The sequence below is a fragment of the Phaethon lepturus genome, unplaced genomic scaffold, assembly GCF_000687285.1.
Source record: "Phaethon lepturus isolate BGI_N335 unplaced genomic scaffold, ASM68728v1 scaffold40566, whole genome shotgun sequence".
Lineage (NCBI taxonomy): Eukaryota > Metazoa > Chordata > Aves > Phaethontiformes > Phaethontidae > Phaethon > Phaethon lepturus.
Genome location: NW_010549119.1, coordinates 17736 through 31713, shown reverse-complemented (window position 1 = coordinate 31713; position 13978 = coordinate 17736). Strand labels below are relative to the sequence as shown.

At 34.2% G+C, this 13978-nt stretch overlaps 1 protein-coding gene across 1 annotated transcript in view; it reads right to left on the bottom strand.

Annotated features, from left to right (window-relative positions):
• Positions 1-482: 482 nt before the first annotated feature.
• AP3S1 (adaptor-related protein complex 3, sigma 1 subunit) overlaps positions 483-13978 on the bottom strand; it is a gene marked incomplete at its 5' end in the record, with an annotated part of 28148 nt that continues 14652 nt past the window's right edge. The window contains 2 exons of the mRNA XM_010290173.1: positions 483-1085; positions 10367-10474. Of these exons, the coding sequence (XP_010288475.1) occupies positions 957-1085; positions 10367-10474 (237 nt within the window). The remainder of the gene's footprint in view (positions 1086-10366; positions 10475-13978) is intronic.

Below are 13978 nucleotides of genomic sequence, written 5' to 3'. Positions count from 1 at the left end.
GAGAATCACCAATGTCACCAGGCACAGAGGCCCTACTGAAGTATCCTTATTTATCTTTCCAGAGTGCCCGTCTCTATCACATTACTTGATACACTCACATTTACAGTTCTGAGATGCCCAATTTCCTCAGCCCATTATGTACTTCTCACGACACAGCAACTGCAGAGACCCTTTTTCCCAAAACAAAGTCAGACCATCAGGGAAAGTCTATCAGATTGTGTAAGTATCTTTTCAACATCTATATGTAAACAGAAGTCATCAGATCTTCAGTAAAGGCAGTTTTTCCTTCAGAATAATAATGAACAGCTTTTGTGAGAAATGTAAAGAGCCAAAATGTTCAACACACTAACACCGTGTAATTCCTTCAGCTATTAAACTACAACATTAACGCTTGCTACAACAGTATTTGTATATAGTCAATTGCTCCATGAATAGGAAATAACATGATTTATTGCAAAGGGTATATTTCAGACAAACAGGTATTTAGAAGTCCAGTTTATTATGATTTTACTTAACCAAAACAAGAGTTTAATGTTTTCATGCAACATTTGCACTTAAGTCTTAAATAATCATGACAAACAGCAGAAGTAGTTAAGGAATGCACTAATTATAGACCTTAGTGAATATACAAAAAACCTCAGCACTGTAGGTTATACAAAGTAAAGAACATCTTCAATACTCTCCCAAAATACTGCAGCAGCCAAGACACAGTGACATGCCTTACAAGGGCGTAGGAATGTAATTTAGAAATCACACAGGAACTACCCATTTCCTTTAATTTCACAAACAAGACAAATGCAACATTCAAATCCACACACTGATTTTTCAGATTATGTCTATACAGTACCTTGAGTTTTATCCAAATAGTAAAAGTTAGACTTGTTATTTATTTAGTAAACAATTATGCAGTAAATCTCTATTACATGTCTTCCTTGGTTTTACCTGGAGTAGCCATGTTATTTAAAAGAGGGCAGGTTTGGCACTTTTATACTGATGTCACCAATATTAATATTTCTTGGGATCTCTGGCAGATTCATATTCTTTACAGCTGAAACAGCCCGGGCTGGAGCTCCTGCTAAACCAGCCTGTGTATAAAGTGAGGAAAAATGCAAGTCAGGCAAAGCTGGTCACAAGAAAATTCACTAGCAATATACACAGACAATTAACTTCTCAAATATTTCCATGGTTACACAATTAGAAAGACCAGATGGTAATTGTGTTTGGAATGAAATGGGTTATTTGGAAATACTAAACCAGAAAGAGAAAACAGTTCACACATTCCTTTTTATATGGTAAAACATGTAATGTCAACTTGATGGAGAAGTATGGTGGGGAGGAATAGGAGGCTTATCCAAGCGTGTGTAATGTGTAGGTCATAGAACAGACAATCTTGAGGTATTTGAAGTCCAATGTGCTGCCTTTGTCCCTTACCTATTCTAAAAGTTCACATGGTTCACAGTTGACTAACATTGGTTACAGGTTCAGGATATGTAACCTCAAAGCTGAACCATACTACTTATCCAAATGAAAAAGAAAAAAAAAATAAAGTATGGTATTTCAAGATGGCTTAGCCTAAAATGGAAAGGATAAACACCTTGCATTTGTGGATGACAAAGAGCATGCAGAGAGATAATTTCTATAGACCAACTGGAGTATTCTGTTGTCCCACAGTATCTAATTAAATGCTAACATATCTGCAGTCCCCAGGCACACTGCAACGTTAACATAATAAACTGGTTATGCCAAATTAATATAAAACAAGTACTGCAATGTTTAAAGTCCTCTACTGTACATAATCTCTTTTAATTTAAAGCCAGAGCCTTTCTGCATAAATATGCAAGTTTTACAATACAGAAGTAAGTTCATTAGTGGCTTCCATTCAGTTCTGCCTTTTAGATAAAATAACTGCCAAGTTATTTTGGGTATATTAATGAAATACTAACAAAGATGATTTACAGCTCAGAGCTCTGAAGGCATACAGAACATGATCCTTCCCTAGTGCTTCTGAAGAACACCTCTTCAAAACCTTGTTATTTTATGGACTATTAAAAAAAGGCCAATAATTAAGTATTTGATGCTGTGTAGAAAAGGTACTACTCATTTTAAGTATGGAAAAGTTTCTCCTGAAAGTTCAGATTCTCTATGTGTACTTAGAATTAGCTGCGTGATTTTACTTTGGGTTTGCCACAAAAGTGTAAAAATCATTTTTGTTCTGGGGAAAAAAAAAAGCCTGGAAGATTTTAAAAATAGAGCTCTTATTTGCAGAAAAAGACATCATATTCCAAATTCTGCAAATATGTAAAAAATTTAGCATTTTATTTTGATATTTTAAAAGTAGGATTAAAAATATTAACAAATAATAAAAACCACAAAGTGATTTTCAGAACTACTGCAAGTTTTAGATTGTGGCATCTTGCAGGCCTAGTAAAAAGGAGGGGTCCACAAGAAACAAAGCAACACGCTAAGAACTCTTTAAACAAAAGACTAAACCTGTAGAAATGGAAGGTCTTTCATTATAAGAGTGTTGATGACTGAAGAAACCAGTGCATTTGCAGATAAAATAATTCTGAGCAAAAAATACAGCAAAACAAAAGAACTTCTGGAAAGTTTGTGTCATATTTGATTATTAAATAGTGTTGGTAGGTGACTATTAGTCAACCTTTTCAACTGACCACTATAACTTTTTCACTGAAGTTATTGCAATTAGAGGGTATAATTACTGAGGAGTACACCTGACTTCCGTGGTGTCTACCTCCACTGCTGCACAAAGGGAGTCAGACACCACATATAATCCTCAGATGAGTACTTTTTGAAGGCGGTCCAAAAAAATATTTTCTCCCTTTTACTACTCTTTAATAAGAAACACATGTAAGGTCGAATTAACATAAGACTGCCACTTAAAATTCTACCTATTGTTCCCCTCCTCCCTTCAAAAACATAACCCATAGTCAAAATAAAACCGATTAAAGTTTCTAATTTTGAGCTAACCCTTTTATATCATGTGGAAGGGCTGAAGCATCACAAATCCCTACATTTTAGTCACATGAGGATTCCCAGTACCAGGAACAGAGACCAGAAAGCCATGTGTCATCTGTTACAACATCTCCCCTGACAAACACTCATATGAGAGACATGCCAAAGTTGTGAAAGGCATGTGGGGGTAGAGGAGAAAGCTCGGGAAATCTGAAACCTCTAAAGAAACCAAATAATTTGCTCTCACTTTGGCCCTGACATAATCCAAATTCCTGGTTCTCAGAAGTACAGACTAAGTAAAACTAAAAGGGTGCAAAGAGTAATTTCAAAGCCCATTCTTCCTTGGTTTCCCTTAACACCAAGTCTATCAGGTCATTCACTTCAGAGGTTTTTTCAATTGCAATACCTTCATGAAAGGGAAAAGCTGGACTTAGCGCTAGTAGTATTAAGAAATGCAAGTATCCAAAATCTGCATCCCTGAATGTGCAATATCTTGAAGGAGCAGTATCAGACACTGCAATTTCTTGCTATTAAGTAAAAAAGAGTGCAGAAGAGATGAAACTGCTCAACGCTGTCCTTTTGTATTTGTGAACTTGGAAATACAAATCTGAAATCAAGAGGTAACTACCAGTAAAGTTTTATCAGATAAAACAATAAATGCATTTTCTGTTTATTTTGTTTTATCCTTTAAATTCTATATTCAGTAACTGGAGAAAAAATATTTAAGCAAAACTAAAAGTGGGGCAATGTAAACTGTTTTCCATAGAGAAGATGAAAATACTAATAAAGTAGTAACAAAAGCAATGAATTATACAGTTTGTAACTGAAACAATGGAAAACCAGAAAAATATCGTAAGTGATGGACATGGTCCACACAAACAGGCATGACTGGCAATTCAAAAGAGACATGCCTTCTAGGTGACTAGGATGGAGATTCCTTACCCTAATTTAATGAAAGTTAATTATTTCTTAATGGACAAAAAAAAGTTTCAGTACAACTGGTCATTATTTTTACCTACCTGCAGCTATCCTCTTTACACAGACTTACAGTCCCTGCCTCCCGCCCCAATGGCATAGGATACAATGGAGACACAATTGAGAATTATTTAAAATACCACAATTTACATGACCATTGCCCTTCCACCCCGCTATACAGTCACGACTTCCAACAGTCACATTTCATGAGGACCATTCTGGATCAGGATCAGAGAAGATCCCTAACAAAAGTACTGTGAATTTCAGATTACCTCTTTTTTGCCAGCGAAATTTTGTTTCACTATCATATGCTGGAGCAGAGATTTTCAAACTATTACATTCTCTTCTTCTGTAATTCTCTATATTAAGTGGGTTTGTAATTCAATGTATACATAATATACATAGCAGAATGCTATTTATCACAATTCATGTCAACCCTACCAAGCACAATACAGTCATAAGAGTATTTCTAAGAGACAGCAAACGGTTCATAAAAAATGTCTGATGGATAAAATGACTGAAAAGTACTTAAACTACCAAACTGGGTAACAAACACATTATTTCAAATGCTATTATACCCAAATGCCTTAGCATTCCTTTTTAGCATGTCAAACAGTGAACTAGTATGCAGTCCTTCCATTTATTTACCATTTCTTTTACAGTCAGTGAACTGTATTTACAAACACAAAGGTACTGCAAGAAGTACTTCCAGCCCAGTGTGCTTTTAAGGAGTTTTATAGAGGTACCTGATTAAGAGCCATCACTGTAACACTGAATTCGGCAAGTTTCAACTCCCTTTTTAATCAAATAATTCAGTGGGTAAGTTGGTGAAGTGCAAAGAAAAAACTGTTTCACTTGGGGAAAAACCCAAAATATGTAGCAAGCTTTAAACATGCAGTGAATGATGAATTGTCTGTCACAGTGAGCAAATGACTTAAGTGAAAATGAAACTTCTTCGGACATATTAATGAAATTTCAGAAATACAATACGAATTGCATACAGTTGGTATTACAACAAGCCAATATACCACATTTTTGCCACAGCTGCTTTGCATTCTCAATTTCATTTGTAATTGAAGGTTGCACTTCATTGTTGAAACTCTGCATATTAGAATTTTAAGTTCAGTTACTGCAAAAAATGCTTGTAAACATGTTCATATACTTTCAGAGTGAAACAGCAATGCCACATATGCGAAACAATAATGCTATTTTAAAGATTGAAATAGACACATTTAGTAACAACTTTTATTCTACTGGTCCTAGTCTATCAAGTGAGAAATATGAGTTGTTAATTTACTTAGGTCATTATTTATCGCTATAGGAATCAATTTTCTTCATTCTTATAATCACCCTTTCTCATAATGCCCCACTGGTAACTATATGAAAGTGACCCCAGAAATATTGTTTTACTCTTTAAAAAGAAATTCAGATTGTTTAGAAAAAGTATTGCACATCACAAATGCAGTTAATAGGCATATATAAATAGGAAAAAAAAAAATTAAACCACCAGCCCAAACAACTCTACACAGAGCTAGCTATCACTAAAATAAACCTATAAAAATGCACAGCCTACTGGAAAACAAAATAATGAAGGCTAACGCTTTGCATAATAAGCCACCCTTTTCCAGATATTTCAGAGGTACAAGGACCTCCCTGCTGCTGGTGTTTCATACCAATGCTTCTTTCCAGAACAAGTATGACTTCAAAGCAGCAGGGTTATGAAATCATGAAAGGATGCAATACATAATATAAAGGAATGATCATGTCCCCTGCTTATGAAGTTAAATAAATGAACATAATTAGAGAAAAAACAAAATGAAGTCTGCAAGTATATCAAAATGAGGCCAAACAGATAAGAAGACTTAAGACATACTCTTAGAAATTTCAAGCACTTGAATCACAAAGAGAGTAATGGATGGGAATGATTAATTATTTATTTGTTTGTTTTTCATTGCCAGACCCAAAAATAAAAACAGAATATGTGTGAGCAGAATAGAAAAAAAGAAAAGTAGTTTTGCACACACACACACAAAAAAAAAATCAACCTGAAATCAAGCTGCCTACTGTTACAATGAAATACAGATTACATGTTACAAATGTTGACATATTAGGCAGAGGAAGGTCATTTGCTTGATTTTCTTCACATGCTATAGTATACTTCAAATTTAGGTTAAATGTTTCATACTACCCAAAAATATTTTTAGCTAATGCTTTACAACTTAGTGCTACTAAATCCAATTGCAGAATTATATTTGTTAAATCTTAAAGGTATTACATTACTTTATCCTAGAAAGATCATGTAAAAAGTAAAGAGCAAAGCTATTCTTAAATTAAATAAACTTCATCTGCTTAAGATTCCAGCTATTCAAAATACCTGCAGTTTGAATACACAGATACTTAGAATGAGTGGAAATGAATTTTGAAATATTGCAATTAACATTGACTGACAATCAAACTGTTCAGCTGAACTACATGTGTCAAACAGCAAATGGTGGGGGACAATGACCATAACTGAACTTCAAACACACATTTATCCACCTCCTTTTTCAGTTCCTTGTTAATATCCATGTTCAGTGACTGCAGTTACCAAGACATCTCAAAGCAAAATCCAGTGATTCAGATTGCAAGGGCAGCAAATGTACCTCTGAAGTTAAGTACATTCTGACAGCCCTTCTCATTTTATGTTTGATATACTTCAGGTTGAAAGAATAACTTTGGCATTTCTACATCATCTTTCCAAATTGCACTGATAATTTTATTCTGTATGTATAAAACTATTTGAGTTTGTTGGGTTTGGTGGTATTTTTTCTTTAAAGTTTGTACACTTGAAATTTATTCTGAAACTTCTCTTTGCAAGCAGGTGAAAGTTCTTTGTTTTAATTTGGAAATACTAAATGGTGAAGCAAAAGAGTTCATATTACCTATTTTAGATTATCAAGTACAAAATTATCTCAATAAGGAAGCTATTTCTGTTACATAATTACATCATATTTTGTTATCTGTGTGTTCAATTTTTATTCAGATTAGTTTTGCAGGTTTTTTTTTTTGTTTGTTTTTTTTTTTTTTTTTTTAAATATTCCTACAAGTTCATATTCCTTTGCTTCTTAAACAATGATACAAAGAAAAGTTAAATTCTAAAATGCAGGAAGAGAAATAAAATAAAAAATATGATGTCAATGGAAAGCTAGTAAAATACACTATAGCCAATAAAAAGATGAGGGAACTACAAGAAGGAACTAGCACAAAAAGTAGGCTACAAGGACTAGTATGGGTATTTTTACACATAATTTTTGAGTCTGGCCTACATAATTTATTGCCTTTGACATCATTTTGCTTTCCCTTTTTGTTAAAAATACATTTTTTCTAAAAGTCAGCAATACCTTTGTCTACCTGTCCTGTCTGGGAGACTGAAAGATAAAGGTCTGTAAGAGAGAAGAATGGAAAGAGCTAGAAAAGATCAGGAGGTTCGGAAAAAAATGAGGTCCAACTTAAAAGTCTAAATCACACGCAGTTGAACACTCCAAATAGAGAAGAGGTAGCCCAGGTTTACCTACAATACTTCCAGAGGCTCTGGATAAAACCCCAATGACCCCTCTCCCAAAAAACCCCTCCCTTAATCACAATGATCCTTTGGCTTTAGGAGGATTGACCAGAAATCCATTCACAGATAAACACTAATCTGAAAGGCAGGGAAATGCATTTAAGACAACATTTCTCAGGGTAGATACAGAATTTCCTTTGTAGCCCATTCAAGCAATGTAAGAGCTGAATCAGAAATCAAAGCTAAGGACTCCCTCATAGTGGTTTAAATAATTAATCTCTGTTGAAAAAGTTAAAAATTCTTTGAGTTGATAACTTTGCTCAAGTATTTGTGAATTTAATAAATACATTTGATATTCATTAAATTCTGACTAAAAGCTCGTTTAGAAACCTAATATGTAACTAAACAAATACCTGATGTCAAATGGTTAAATTTTGTATATTAAGGGAGGTCAGGTGGGCACAATGCAAAATTTAAAATACTTCTGAAAATGTAGCTCAGTTACAACTTTTTTAGCTTCAACATTTCAGCTATAAAAGAAAAGGCAATTTAACCTTAAAGCAGCTATTTTTATGCATGCAAGAACTAGCACAGAGGTCTAACAAGCTAAACAGACTAAAGCAAGAATACTGTGGCATAGGTGGCAGTCCTATGAACTACAGACTATATCAATAATTTCTAAATTTTAAATTTTTTTTTTAATTAAAGAACACTAGTAAGATTCACTAGTTTTGATTTCTTAGTGACCAGCATTCAAAAATATTATTAAGTTACTACTGATTTTCATTTACATGAACTGGATTTGGTTGTATCTTGAAAACACAGGTTCAGGAAAGACATGTTAAAAGATTTACAATCTTGATCAAAAAGACAAAAGGAAAAGAAATATCAATCTGGAAATTTCTGTGGATATACATGATACAAATGATTAATGATCTGAAGAAAGAGTTTCCAGGTATTGTGAAGTATGTCAGCATTACAGTAACTGTTAAATTTGAAAAAAAACAGTCACTGAACTAACAAAAAAAATGCATTTGTGGTGAGCAGACTGTGAAATGTTCTACTCCATCCCAGTCACCAAATGTTTTAATTCATCACTGCTACTTCTTCACCTTCTATAATTCATTGCTGAATGTAAAGGAGAAAGCTGTTATTTGCCTTGTATATGCCCTGAGTTCTACATGTTTTTTCTATCTTCTACCACCTATTTTTATACCAAAAGCGTCTTACAAGAAAGAATGACTTACTGATAAATAATGGAAAACAGCAAGTATTGCAGCTGACTGCACTGAATCGGTGTGTTTCAGATGACAGAGACTGGTCTAGAGTTGATTTAGTAACAGAATTCATATAATTAAGAATGAATACCTTAATTAAATGCTTTTAGGTAAAATTGATATGCACATATTATATGGTAGAAAACAGCTGCTCAGTAAGTTCAGCTTTTGGGACACTATGTTACTTTTCCATCAAATGAAGAAATATATATGTATACAGAAGTTATTCAAATAGAGTAAAAATATATGACAATAATTACAAATAATAATCTCCATGATCAATGGCTCATTCAGAGTTTGACAAAAATGTTAAAACGAACATTTTGGACATCTTTATACTCTACAATACAATCCTTCTGAATGTATATTGCTATGCACTGTATCATATCATAGCTAGCTTTTTCCTGGTTTTCACACTATGTTGTCCTGTTCTTGGATACAGTTTGGAAGTCGTGCAAAACAGACAAATATATTAAAAAGAATTGAAGCGGTGCCATGTGAGATTGCGGAATTAGGAGAACAGTATACATTGTACCACAAAAATCTGAAGAATTCATTTCTCTCTTTCTAGTTTTAACATAAGTGCAACAAAGTTCCCTGGATCTTCTCTTAAAATGTCATTTAGTTCATATTTATGCCACCTGCAATATTTCAATCTACTCATCTGACTTCAACTTTAGAAACAGTCTCCAATTCAAGCAAAGGTTTGTTTAGAAATTTGAATATTATGTTTCGAAAATCAGATGATGTGTTCTTCTGTGGAATTACTCTCATCAGTAAGAATCAATCACAGACTTAGCTAACATGTACTAGTAGTATTTTGGCTTACAAGGCATGTCTGGTGATGTTAAAGGAACACTAATACTCTGTTTCACAGTTAAAGTAATTCTAAAATCCTTTCTTAGTCTAAGTTTCTTTCTAAACACAAGTTCAACAATTGTTGAATTGGAAAGGGATTCCTATAATTTATGTGAGTATCTCTTGCTCAGACTGTTATGGACATACACAGAATATCAGTTTCCTATTTAATCTACTCAGCTGAAGACCAAATGTTCAGATTACCCAAACGGCAGAATTCGTATTTACTTTAAAGGGTCTAAAACTGGGCTTTAAATTCTATCTAGTCCCTCTCAGTCCGATTTATTATTTTGTGCTGCAGTATTATTGTGACACTAAATATGCTGCCAGTTATTTCAGGTGCTAGAAACATACTAGCAGACAGGAATATGTAGTCTTTGTATACACACTTTGGTTCTTGATCTAATTTCATTTAAGTGTGATTATCACTAGTCCAGCATAATAAACACACTGGAAATAAAACACTTTCTGCAAGAGAAACTTAGAGTACTACAGAAGTATCTCAATAGCAATGGTACACAATGCTATTAGATACAAATAGCAAAAACTAATCAGCAGTGATTCTAAGCAATTATTACTTATCATGAAAGGTACAACATCTTAACCTAATGATTGTCCATTTTCAGTATTATAAGCACGCAGCTGTATATAGTTTGCTACTGAAGGACAAATATCATTATATAGCATGCATTTACTACAACCATGTTTTTAGTTTAGAAACTACATAGTGCATCACTCTTACCTCAGATTTCTCCAGTTTATTTTGAGCATCAATCTGAGTGACAATTTCATTCATGTTGGTCTCCAAAACCATTCCACCCATGACCATTTCAGCCAATATATTATGGACCTAAAAAAGACCAAAAGAAAATTTAAGAATGCTAAATGTCCTACACACATCGGGACAGATGATATCTAGATTCCTCCATACAGGAACACACATTAATGTTGTTAGCCACTTCATTAATGTTAGCCATTTATTTAAAACTCTTTGGGAACAAAGTTCATAACTTGATGTTCGTTTCTCCAGTATCTTCTTTGCTTATAGTTCTGTTACCGACTTATCAGCTATACCCCTTTGCTTGTCAATGCTAGAAGAAACTTTTACATTCATCTTTCTTTCAGTACTTGTTTTCTATCGAAGGACAACAGACAAGAGTTCTAGTAAGAATCAATAGTAGCAATACCTCTAAGTAGCACGTTCTACAAAATTAAACAAATTGCTTACAAACAGATGTGTAAAAACTACTTTGGGCTACATCTATGAAGGAAGAGAGACATAGTGATGCTCACCCACGATGGATACTCAGACTAGGCTTAGAAGTAGAATTAACGTACCTGAGCTGACTCATCATAGCTGAGATACACCACAAACAGGGAGCCTTCAGCAACTAGGACTAAGACTGACAGCTAGGACTCAAAACTGAAGGACTACATAAGCCAGCTGGGGACATTAATGAAATGTGTATGTCTAAATATCCCTCTTCCCTACAACCCTGATTTGGAGTTCATCTAAAGACCAGCTTCCTTCTTTTTTAAAAAAGGCATGCTTCCACATACTTTCTAGTAAAAACCCAGACTTAATACGTAAGGTATAATATTTTAATCCCATTATAATTCTGAAGACAAGGAACATTTTATTACTTTTCTGAAATAAACACATTGTACAATCTGATACTTCAAAGCATAATTTTAAATATTCTTGCACTTTTTCTGTGGATCAAGGATAGAAGTAAATCTCTAAATAAAACAATTGTAAAGATGAGTTCCAAGTAGTAAACAAAAACCATCACACTTCCTGTTTTTGTGCCATACCTCAAAAACAAAATTGAAGAGTTGTTTCCTGATAAGTCATCAGTATATTTCAGTAGAAACTTACAATGACTGTGTTTAGAGAGGCTGAAAATAACTCTTTCTCTCTGCCTACTGCTGCTGAGTAGACCTTTGAGAATCAAATAATTATGAGAAAGCTTATCAATCCTTACTGAGCTGTGCTCTTACTCCTGGCATATGTATGTCCCTTGTAACGTACCCAAGCTAAAAAGCATAATATAAAAGTGGTTTCATATGGAGTTCAGCCTGTTGTCTTAGAGCTTTAGAATCTCAGTATTTCATATCAGTAACCTATTACAAAGACATTACCTCAGAAAGGTCTTTTTCTTTTTTTTTTTTTTTAAATCACTGATTATTTTTTTGTTTTATTTTAAAACAGAAATGAATAATCTGTAAAGACTTGCTCTTTTACTCTCTTTTGTTCTGTCCTGCAAGACTTCCACAGCTTGTTCTGTGAAGTTCTCTGCTGAATAAGACTGAAGTAAGCAGGAACTTAATGAGATGTCATTTCTTGGCTCTTCAGTCAAAAATATGTATGAATTATTCTTGTACTTTAAAAGAAAGGTCAAGTTCTAGATCTTACCAAAGTTTTCAAGAATGTTAAGAGGAAATTGAATTAAATTCCTTTCCTTGTCCAGGATATAGGCTGGAATTTAGTCTCTCATGCACTTACCAATGCAGTTGCAGCTATCCTCCACACATGAAAAAGTATTCTTCTACAACAGAAAGAGTCTTTTGACTTTAAAGTGAATAGCTTCTGAATTATGGGTCTATTAGGCTAAAGAAAGTTACAGCTGGAATTTCTTCCTTGACATCACCAGCTCTGCCAAAAAGAGCAAAATTAGAAATATTCCCCTAAAATCTGGAGGTGACGACTGCAGTTGCTGTTTTGGAGCCAGGTGCATTTTTAAAAAGAAAATAAAATCTAAATCTATAATCTGCAGTAGCAAATGATGGCATTTGCACTGTTATGCTGTATTTTTATTGAGATATGGAAAAGAACCACTTCATAGTAAAAGCTCAGATTAGATAAGACTAGCCAGGAAATTTTCCACTTGTATAAGGAGACATGAATCATTTATTAGTCTTTCTAAAAGTCTGTATAATGCCCAATCAGAAACTAGAAAAGAAAAAAGCCCTAAATTTCATAGCATGTGAAAAATACTTGCTTAGTAAATTCTTGATAACCAAAATTCCGAGGTAAATACTGTATTATGAAGACCTTTATGGTTTTTATGTTTTGTTTTTGGTGGCTATACATATGGTAATAGCTAGTCTTTCTATATTCTGAGGAGAATCCCACATGGCTTAAAAGTTGGGAAGCAGTCGAGAAAGCCAGATAAACCTGTGCAGAAGCTTAAAAACATCATTGGTCTTGGAATGGAGCATGATTGTACTTGAAACCACAAATCTTTCTACTTCTAAACCACATCTCTTGCACCATCTCCTCTCTAAGAAATTATCAAGCCGAATACTGTGTTGATTGGCTTAAACTCTGATTCTATAACATCTTTAGCCAGACCACATTAAAGTAGCCATTTTTATGACCATTACCAGTAGTAGACATGTGTTGTCTTCTAAATGCCATGAGTGGTTATTAACTTTTTGGTTAAGGAAAAAAACATTCTTTTTTTTATAATAGTTTCCATATATCTTTGATATTTTCTTTTTGATACTAACATCTTACGTCAACTTTTTGCATCATCAACTTAAATTATCAGGCCTTCCATATGAATAAAATTGAGAATTGCCTGAAAAATCTATTTTTTTCAGTTGTTTCTGTTGAATATATTGGATGTTTCATTAGGCGTCTGTAAAATTGTTCTTTGCAAATTTATAACTAAATGCAAATTTATGCAAATTTTTTGTTTTAGTCTTTCAGGTAGCCCATACAATATATTTACTAACTCCATTTGTGTACAGCTAGAAACTGTTCCCTTATGCTATGAGTGAAAAGAAGTTTTCAGTACAAAGAAGTAAATATTGGTGACGTCTTTCAGTGCATTTGGCTGTCAACTGATGTATCAAAATGACTGAAGAAATTAAGTATTTGATTAGGTTTTCACAAGTTTCCTGGTTTCTCTGAAATAGATTACAAGGTGCATTTAAAAAGAAATGTAATTAAATTATGCCAGTTTTGGTAGCTATTTTCCCCCCTAATAGATAAAAGTAAGTAATTACAGTCCTGTCAACACCACTAATAACAGAGATCATTTCTTCCCCTAGAGTGCTACTGACATGGTAAATACATAATGTATTAGACTACATATAGAACACTGCGACCAGTTTGGGGCCTACAAGTGCAAGACAGACATCAATAAATTGGGATGAGTTCAGCAGAAGGCCACCAAATTGGTTGGGCATAGTGCATTCATCCTGGGCATGAAGGCTGGAGCAGCGGGGCTGGCTCAGCCCGGACAAGGTGGGGCCTGGGGGCACCTGACAGCAGCCGCGGTGCCTGTGAGGGGCTGTCCGGGAGCCGGGCTGTTCTCAGCAGGGCACGGCAGGAGTGCGAGGGGGA